The sequence below is a fragment of the Nerophis ophidion genome, linkage group LG10 (assembly GCF_033978795.1).
Source record: "Nerophis ophidion isolate RoL-2023_Sa linkage group LG10, RoL_Noph_v1.0, whole genome shotgun sequence".
Taxonomy (NCBI): Eukaryota; Metazoa; Chordata; class Actinopteri; order Syngnathiformes; family Syngnathidae; genus Nerophis; species Nerophis ophidion.
Genome location: NC_084620.1, coordinates 23,670,880 through 23,680,973, shown reverse-complemented (window position 1 = coordinate 23,680,973; position 10,094 = coordinate 23,670,880). Strand labels below are relative to the sequence as shown.

Sequence of the window (10,094 nt, the reverse complement as noted above, 5' to 3'; positions counted from 1 at the left end):
ACAAAGACAACATATTTTGTTGTTCAAATAATCATTAACTTGACAATTTGATGCCAGCAACACGTGACAAAGAAGTTGGTAAAGGTGGCAATAAATATTGATAAAGTTGAGGAATGCTCATCAAACACTTATTTGAAACATCCCACAGGTGTGCAGGCTAATTGGGAGCAGGTGGGTGCCATGATTGGGTTTAAAAGCAGCTTCCATGAAATGCTAAGTAATTCACAAACAAGGATAGGGCGAGGGTCACCAATTTGTAAGCAAATTGTCGAACAGTTTCAGAACAACATTTCTCAATGAGCTACAGCAAGGAATTTAGGGCTTTTTACCATTTACAGTCCTTAAAATCATCAAAAGGTTCAGAGAATCTGGAGAAATCACTGCACGTAAGCGATGATATTACGGACCTTTGATCCCTCAGGCTGTACTGCATCAAAAACAGACATGAGTGTGTAAAGCATACTTGCCAACCCTCCCGAAATTCAGCGTCTCTCCCGAAAACCTCCCGGGACAAGTTTTCTCCCGAAGATCTTCCGAAATTCAGGTGGAGCTCGAGGCCACGCCCCCTCCAGCTCCATGCGGACCTGAGCGACATGTCGAAAGCGTGCCTGCCCAATGACGTTATAAATGTAAAATGATCGAGGGCGAGTTCAATCAATCAATCAATGTTTACTTATATAGCCCTAAATCACTAGTGTCTCAAAGGGCTGCACAAACCACCACGACATCCTCGGTAGGCCCACATAAGGGCAAGGAAAACTCACACCCAGTGGGACATCGGTGACAATAATGACCCAGTGGGACGTCGGTGACAATGATGACTATGAGAACCTTGGAGAGGAGGAAAGCAATGGATGTCGAGCGGGTCTAACATGATACTGTGAAAGTTCAATCCACAATGGATCCAACATAGTCGCGAGAGTCCAGTCCAAAGCGGGTCCAACTCAGCAGCGAGAGTCCCGTTCACAGCGGAGCCAGCAGGAAACCGTCCCAAGCGGAGGCGGATCAGCAGCGCAGAGATGTCGAGGCGGATCAGCAGCGCAGAGATGTCCCCAACCGATACACAGGCAAGCAGTACATGGCCACCGGATCGGACCGGACCCCCTCCACAGGGGAGAGTTCTTGGTTTCTTATGTGGGTTTATTGTTAGGCAGTTTCATTAACGAATTCCCAGCACGGCAACAACACACAACAACAGTAGTCCATGTTCGTCTACCGTAAAGCAGTTCGTCTGCCGAAAACAGAAATGTTGTAACTCTCAAACAGGACAATACTGCCATCTACTGTACATGCATATGGTTAGAAAAACAAGGATGGACATTCAACCCTTAACTCAACAATGAGTAGATGAGTGTTATGTGTGTGTAAATGTGTAAATAAATGAACACTGAAATTCAAGTATTTCTTTTATTTATATATACAGTGGGGCAAAAAGGTTTTTAGTCAGCCACCGACTGTGCAAGTTCTCCCACTTAAAATGATGACAGAGGTCTGTAATTTTCATCATAGGTACACTTCAACTGTGAGAGACAGAATGTGAAAAAAAAATCCAGGAATTCACATTGTAGGAATTTCAAAGATTTTATTTGTAAATTATGGTGGAAAAAAAGTATTTGGTCAACCATTCAAAGCTCTCACTGAATGAAGGAGGTTTTGGCTCAAAATCTCCCGATAAATGGCCCCATTCATTCTTTCCTTAACACGGATCAATCGTCCTGTCCCCTTAGCAGAAAAACAGCCCCAAAGCATGATGTTTCCACCCCCATGCTTCACAGTAAGTATAGTGTTCTTGGGATGCAACTCAGTATTCTTCTTCCTCCAAACACGACGAGTTGAGTTTATACCAAAATGGATACATGGATGATACAGCAGAGGATTGGGAGAATATCCTGTGGTCAGATGAAACCAAAATAGAACTTTTTGGTTTATATATAATATATATATATATATGTATATATATAACATTCTTGACTTGGTGAATCTAGTGGTAAATATAGAATAGAATGTACTTTATTGATCCCTGGGTGAAATTCAGCACCACAGATTGCTCACAATAAACAATGATAATAATACATAATATAATATGTATAATATATTATATATATAATATATAAATAATATAAATATAGTCCTCCCCTCTTGACCATGCCCCCCCACCCGACCACGCCCCCCACCTCCCGAAATCGGAGGTCTCAAGGTTGGCAAGTATGGTGTAAAAGATATCACCACATGTATAAAAAATCACTGTCAGTAACTACAGTTGGTCGTTACATCTGTAAGTGCAAGTTAAAACTACTGTACAAAGCGAAAGCCATTTATCAACAACATCCAGGAACGCCGCCGGCTTCGCTGGGCCCACGGTCATCTAAGATGGACTGATGCAAAGAGGTAGAGTGTTCTGTGGTCTGACGAGTCCACATTTCAAATTATAATTGGAAACTGTGAACGTGGTGTCCTCCGGAACAAAGAGGAAAATAACCATCCGGATTGTTATTGGCGCAAAGTTCAAAAGCCAGCATCTGTGATAGTATAGGGCAGTGGTCCCCAACCACCGGGCCGTGGCTCGATTGGTACCGGGCCGCAGAATAATTTTTTATTAATTTTAATTATTTTTTAATAAAAAACAAAAAATATTATTATTTTGAATTAAAACAACATAAAAAACACAAGATACACTTACAATTAGTGCACCCACCCAAAATAGCCTCAATTTTTCATGACAAAAACCTCCGTTTTTCATGACAAAGGGAAAGAAAAAAAAATATCCCCTCCTTCCCACCTGCCGGGCCGCGGGACAAATTAACAAGCGTTAACCGGTCCGCAGCTACAAAAAGGTTGGGGACCACTGATATAGGGGTGTATTAGTGCCCAAGGCATGGATAACTTACACATCTGTGAAGGCACCATTATTGCTGAATGGTCCATACAGGTTTTGGAGCAACATTTGTTGTCATCCAAGCAAAGTTATCATGGATGCCCCTGCTTATTTCAGCAAAACAATGCCAATCCACGTATTACAACAGCGTGGCTTCGTAGTAAAAGATTGCGGGTACTTTCCTGGCCCGCCTGCAGTCCAGACATGTCTCCCATCGAAAATGTATGGCGCATTATGAAGCGTAAAATACGACAGCGGAGACCCCGGACTGTTGAATGACTAAAGCTCTACATAAAACAAGAATGGGAAAGAATTCCACTTTCAAATCTTCAACAATTAGTTTCCTCAGTTCCCAAACGTTTATTGAGTGTTGTTAAAAGAAAAGGTGATGTAACACAGTGGTGAACATGCCCTTTCCAAACTACTTTGGCACATGTTGCAGCCATGAAATTCGAAGTTAATTATTATTTGCAAAAAAAAAAAAGTTCATGAGTTTGAACATCAAATATCTTGTCTTCGTAGTGCATTCAATTGAATATGGGTTGAAGAGGATTTGCAAATCATTGTATTCCGTTTATATTTACATCTATCACAATTTCCCAACTCATATGGAAACGGGGTTTGTAATTTGAAGTGAATACATACATATGTTATTAAGCGTCATAATGTATTTAATTATTTTTTTTCTATTTCACGATTTAATTGATTGATTTCATGATTTACAAAATGAATTTAATGACACATTTTGTCCAATATGTTTATTTTATTTGGTCTATAACATGAGTTTAATTTATCCGTCTACTCAGCTGCCAACGTCAGTGGGCGGATCCTAACACCTGATTGGTTACCCGGCACTTAAACTTACAATGATTGGACCGCATTATTTTTCCTACTTAGGTATTAGTTTATTCAATTCCTTTGTCCAACTCACACATCAAAGTCAGAGGGCGGGGCTAACACAAACATTTAAAAAATATTTTTCCCAAGATGGTGCCGCTGTAGTGGCTGCTAATTGCTAGAGCTTTGTTCTCTTGTGTATTGTACTGTAATTGATAGCTGTGGTCTCACACAAATAATAAATGAACCCACGCATCCTAACGGTAATACGATAGACCTAGTGCTTGTCAGGGGCATCACCGTTTCCAAAGTTACGATACTCCCGTATACTAAAGTATTGTCCGATCATTACCTTATAAAATTCGAGGTTCAGACGCATGTTCGTCAAACTAATAATAATAATAACTGCTATAGCAGCCGCAACATTAATACAGCCACAACGACAACTCTTGCTGACCTACTGCCCTCGGTAATGGCAACATTCCCAAAGTATTTGGGCTCTATTGATAACCTCACTAACATCTTTAACGACGCCCTGCGCGAAACCATTGATAACATAGCACCGCTAAAGTTAAAAAAGGCTCCAAAAAAGCGCACCCCGTGGTTTACAGAAGAAACTAGAGCTCAGAAATTATTATGTAGAAAGCTGGAACGCAAATGGCGCACGACTAAACTTGAGGTGCACCATCAAGCATGGAGTGATGGTTTAATAACTTATAAATGCATGCTTACCTTAGCTAAAGCTAAATATTACTCAAATCTCATCCACCGTAGTAAAAACGATCCTAAATTTTTGTTTAGTACGGTAGCATCGCTAACCCAACAAGGGACTCCTTCCAGTAGCTCAACCCACTCAGCTGATGACTTTATGCAATTCTTTAGTAAGAAAATTGAAGTCATTAGAAAGGAGATTAAAGACAATGCGTCCCAGCTACAACGGGGTTCTATTAACACTGACACGATTGTATATACGGCGGATACTGCCCTCCAAAATAGTTTCTCTCGTTTTGAGGAAATAACATTAGAGGAATTGTTACAACGTGTAAATGGAATAAAACAGACAACATGTTTACTTGACCCTCTTCCTGGGAAACTGATCAAGGAGCTCTTTGCATTATTAGGTCCATCAGTGCTAAATATTATAAACTTATCACTCTCCTCGGGCACTGTTCCCCTAGCATTCAAAAAAGCGGTTATTCATCCTCTTCTTAAAAGACCTAACCTCGATCCTGACCTCATGGTAAATTACCGACCGGTGTCTCACCTTCCCTTTATTTCAAAAATCCTTGAAAAAATTGTTGCGGAGCAGTTAAATGAACACTTAGCGTCTAACAATCTATGTGAAACCTTTCAATCCGGTTTCAGGGCAAATCACTCCACGGAGAAGGCCCTCGCAAAAATGACTAATGATCTATTGCTAACGATGGATTCTGATGCGTCATCTATGTTGCTGCTCCTCGATCTTAGCGCTGCTTTCGATACCGTCGATCATAATATTTTATTAGAACGTATCAAAACACGAATTGGTATGTCAGACTTAGCCCTGTCTTGGTTTAACTCTTATCTTACTGATAGGATGCAGTGTGTCTCCCATAACAATGTGACCTCGGACTACGTTAAGGTAACGTGTGGAGTTCCCCAGGGTTCGGTCCTTGGCCCTGCACTCTTCAGCATCTACATGCTGCCGCTAGGTGACATCATACGCAAATACGGTGTTAGCTTTCACTGTTATGCTGATGACACCCAACTCTACATGCCCCTAAAGCTGACCAACACGCCGGATTGTAGTCAGCTGGAGGCGTGTCTTAATGAAATTAAACAATGGATGTCCGCTAACTTTTTGCAACTCAACGCCAAAAAAACGGAATTGCTGATTATCGGTCCTGCTAGACACCGAACTCTATTTAATAATACAACTCTAACATTTGACAACCAAACAATTAAACAAGGCGACACGGTAAAGAATCTGGGTATTATCTTCGACCCAACTCTCTCCTTTGAGGCACACATTAAAAGCGTTACTAAAACGGCCTTCTTTCATCTCCGTAACATTGCTAAAATTCGCTCCATTCTGTCCACTAAAGACGCTGACATCATTATCCATGCGTTTGTTACGTCTCGCCTCGACTACTGTAACGTATTATTTTCGGGTCTCCCCATGTCTAGCATTAAAAGATTACAGTTGGTACAAAATGCGGCTGCTAGACTTTTGACAAGAACAAGAAAGTTTGATCACATTACGCCTGTACTGGCTCACCTGCACTGGCTTCCTGTGCACTTAAGATGTGACTTTAAGGTTTTACTACTTACGTATAAAATACTACACGGTCTAGCTCCATCTTATCTTGCCGATTGTATTGTACCATATGTCCCGGCAAGAAATCTGCGTTCAAAGGACTCCGGCTTATTAGTGATTCCCAAAGCCCAAAAAAAGTCTGCGGGCTATAGAGCGTTTTCCGTTCGGGCTCCAGTACTCTGGAATACCCTCCCGGTAACAGTTCGAGATGCCACCTCAGTAGAAGCATTTAAGTCTCACCTTAAAACTCATTTGTATACTCTAGCCTTTAAATAGACTCCCTTTTTAGACCAGTTGATCTGCCGTTTCTTTTCTTTTTCTTCTATGTCCCACTCTCCCGTGTGGAGGGGGTCCGGTCCGATCCGGTGGCCATGTACTGCTCGCCTGTGTATCGGCTGGGGACATCTCTACGCTGCTGGTCCGCCTACGCTTGGGATGTTTTCCTGCTGGCTCCGCTGTGAACGGGACTCTCGCTGCTGTGTCTTGGATCCTCTTTGGACTGGACTCTCGCGACTGTTGTATCCATTGTGGATTGAACTTTCACAGTATCATGTTAGATCCGCTCGACATCCATTGCTTTCCTCCTCTCTAAGGTTCTCATAGTCATCATTGTCACCGACGTCCCACTGGGTCATTATTGTCACCAATGTCCCACTGGGTGTGAGTTTTCCTTGCCCTTATGTGGGCCTACCGAGGATGTCGTGGTGGTTTGTGCAGCCCTTTGAGACACTAGTGATTTAGGGCTATATAAGTAAACATTGATTGATTGATTGATTGATTGTCCTTTTGTGTTCATAATGTTTTGTTTTGGTTTTCCTTGCGTTATGTAGAGAGGGCACCGCTGAAGTGGCAGCTGACTGTATCAGCGTGTTGCTTTATTATGTCCTTTGTGTTGTGTGATGTTTTCCTTATTTTCACATGTTTTTTTTTTAACCTTATTTTTCATGGACTTTTTGTATCTGCATTGCCACCACATAATTTCCCCAGCCTGTCCTATCCTATCCTTAACTGTGGAAGTATTTCAAATAATTGCAACTCAGGAGAATATATTCACACTTTTCTGGGGAGTTGGTAGTCTATTTTAACATTGCAGATTATGTGGAAGGAACACCTGTTGACCCAGAGCATGTTGCGGTATGAAGTTAAAAGCCTAATGAAATGAGATTTTCTTATTCAAACGGGGGTAGCAGGTTCATTCTATGTGTCATACTTGGCCATTTCGCGATATTGCCATATTTTTGCTGAAAGGATTTAGTAGAGAACATCGACGATAAAGTTTGCAACTTTTGGTCGCTAATAAAAAAGCCTTGCCTGTACCGGAAGTAGCAGACGATGTGCGCGTGACGTCACCGGTGTGAGGGCTCCTCACATCCTCACATTGTTTATAATCATAGCCACAAGCAGCAAGAGCAATTCGGACCGAGAAAGCGACGATTTCCCCATTAATTTGAGCGAGGATGAAAGATTCCTGGATGATGATAATGAGAGTGAAGGACTAGAAGAAAAAAAAAAGACAAGAGCAGACGGTGCGATTCAGATGTTATTGAACACATTTACTAGGATAATTCTGGAAAATCCCTTATCTGCTTATTGTGTTACTAGTGTTTTAGTGAGATTATAAAGTCATACCTGAAAGTCGGATGGGTGTGTTGACCGCCAGTGTCTCTGATGGAAGCCATGGAGGAGCCAAGAAAGTCGCTGCTGCCTCTGACAGCTGCAGGAGGACGCAAGCGCCACTCATATCTCCGGCAATAGCCAACTTATTACCACAATTTTCTCACCTAAACCTGCCGGTTGACATGTAGTAGAGAAACATGTTCGCTTGACCGCTCTGTTCCATATTAAAGCTTCACAACAAACAAAGAAACACCGGCTGTGTTTGTGTTGCTCAAGACAGCTGCAATCCACCAACAGCATTCTTCTTTATAGTCTCCATTATTAATTGAGAAAATTGCAAAAGATTCAGCAACAGAGATGTCCGGAATACTGCGTAATTATGCGATTAAAGCTTTTAGCCGTGAGTGGTGCTGGGATAAAATGTCCGCTCCAACCAATAACGTCACAAGCACGCGTCAACATAAGCATCATCATTCCGCGACGTTTTCAACAGGACAGTTTGCGGGAAATTTAAAATTGCAATTTAGTAAACTAAACCGGCCGTATTGGCATGTGTTGCAATGTTAAGATTTCATCATTGATATATAAACTATCAGACTGCGTGGTTGGTAGTAGTGGGTTTCAGTAGGCCTTTAAAAGTAAAGGAATATATTGAAGTTGTTGTGGAATTACTTCCACACTTTAAGACCAATATACCAAACAGTACTCCTCCACTTCTGTGGTAAAATAGTTCAACAGGCAAGTAATCAGTTGTTAGAAGTTGGAACCTGCCAATTGACGGCTGAGTTGACAGACTAAATAAATTCATGAAGCACTAATAAGGACAAAATGGGACAAAATTAAATAAATATTTAAATAATTACAAATTTGTGTCATTAAATCAATACATCATTAAATAAAATATGCCTAAATTAATAGCTAAAAGTGGAATAAGGAGGGACGGTGTGGCGAAGTTGGTAGAGTGGCTGTGCAAGCAATCTGAGGGTTGCTGGTTCAATCCCCACCTTCTACCATCCTAGTCACGTCCGTTGTGTCCTTGAGCAAGACACTTCCCCCTTGCTCTTGAACGGGTCCTGGTTAGCGCCTTGCATGGCAGCTCCCGCCATCAGTGTGTGGATGTGTGTGTGAATGGGTGAATGTGGAAATACTGTCAAAGCGCTTTGGGCTCCTTTTAAAAAGGGGTAGAAAAGCGCTATACAAGTACAACCATTTACCATTTAATTAATGACATAATAAAATCAACAATTATCTAGATTAGGAAGTAAATACAATCTTACATCAACACACAGTATATGACACGTTTGATAATACATATGTATTTAATTACAACTATAATCAATTTATGATACATTTAAGTAATTATTTAAATATTTAATATATTTTGTCCCATTTAGTTCACCATAGCATTCAGCAATCAAATGTGAGGATCTCAATGGTGACACAAAAATATACTTTTTATTCTTTATTTCAGCAGAGCAATCAGCAATCATCTTTCTGTGAAGAAGTTTGTCAACATACTAACAAGGTAAGCACATGTTACATACATGCTTGTCTTTGTCCCTCACACACACGCACACACTTACACACTCACACTTTCTTCTGACTGTGGTTTAGCCAGGGATCAGAGGTCAGAGGTAGGAAAAGGTACCTGTGTCTTAAACAGGCATACACCTTTTGTCACTCGTTATTAAACGAGGCTAGCTGTCATTAAAAAGTGAAACAAAAGTCAACAACCTAGTCCACTGATGGAGCCAATGCGATCCATTTTCATACCAAAGCATCCCCTCCCTCCCATCATCGCCTTTCGATTCCGCCTCCTTATCTTGGAATGTTGCCGCAGGAAGTCCACGAGGAATTGTGATGAAGACTCCTGCCTCCTGGTCAATCCCCTGGAGGGGACGTGCATTCTAGCTGGGCCCTCTGTGGCGTCCCCATCGGGGGGCGGGGCCACAAGGAGAGAGGAGAGCCGTGAGCCAAACATTGAGGTCATGACCTGGAGACAAGCGAGACATCCATTTGTTTTTATAATAATAACATAATCAAGACATAAGTTTAACTTTAGACGGCGCTGAGATCAGGACACACGCAATGCTGCTGTGTGTCATTTAAAGAAGACTCAGTCAAGACATCTGTTGTTTTTTTTGGTAAGGCAAGTATGAAGGCATGACATCACTGACCTTGGTGTCATCTCGTGGAGGCGATGGTCTGGACTCAGCAATGACAGCGAGGATGATGAGGACGAGAAGGGTGAGCACGGAAGAAGCTGAGGCGTCCATTTTGCAAGAAAAGGATTGGCCGAAGCTGAGTAATGCTATGTGCTTTGATTGGCTGTTGAGTTGATGTTGTCTTTTATTATGGCTTGGAACGTGCTGCTAACTACACACTGAACTCTTGACCGGCGGAGCGTTAGCTTAGCATCAACTTGTGCAGCAGCGGAGCCCTTTGTGGCCACTGATGAACATGAAATGT

At 41.7% G+C, this 10,094-nt stretch overlaps 1 protein-coding gene across 2 annotated transcripts in view; it reads right to left on the bottom strand.

The window, feature by feature from the left end:
- Positions 1-9,061: 9,061 nt before the first annotated feature.
- nppcl2 (natriuretic peptide C-like 2) overlaps positions 9,062-10,094 on the bottom strand; it is a 1,201-nt gene continuing 168 nt past the window's right edge. The window contains exons 1-2 of one of the 2 annotated variants that reach the window (XM_061912923.1): positions 9,803-10,094; positions 9,062-9,618 (exon numbers count right to left, since the gene is read on the bottom strand). The exon at positions 9,803-10,094 is cut by the window's right edge and continues 168 nt beyond it. In XM_061912923.1, the coding sequence (XP_061768907.1) occupies positions 9,352-9,618; positions 9,803-9,901 (366 nt within the window). In that variant the 5' untranslated portion in view covers positions 9,902-10,094 and the 3' untranslated portion in view covers positions 9,062-9,351. The remainder of the gene's footprint in view (positions 9,619-9,802) is intronic. The other variant, XM_061912924.1, reaches the window with a different exon arrangement.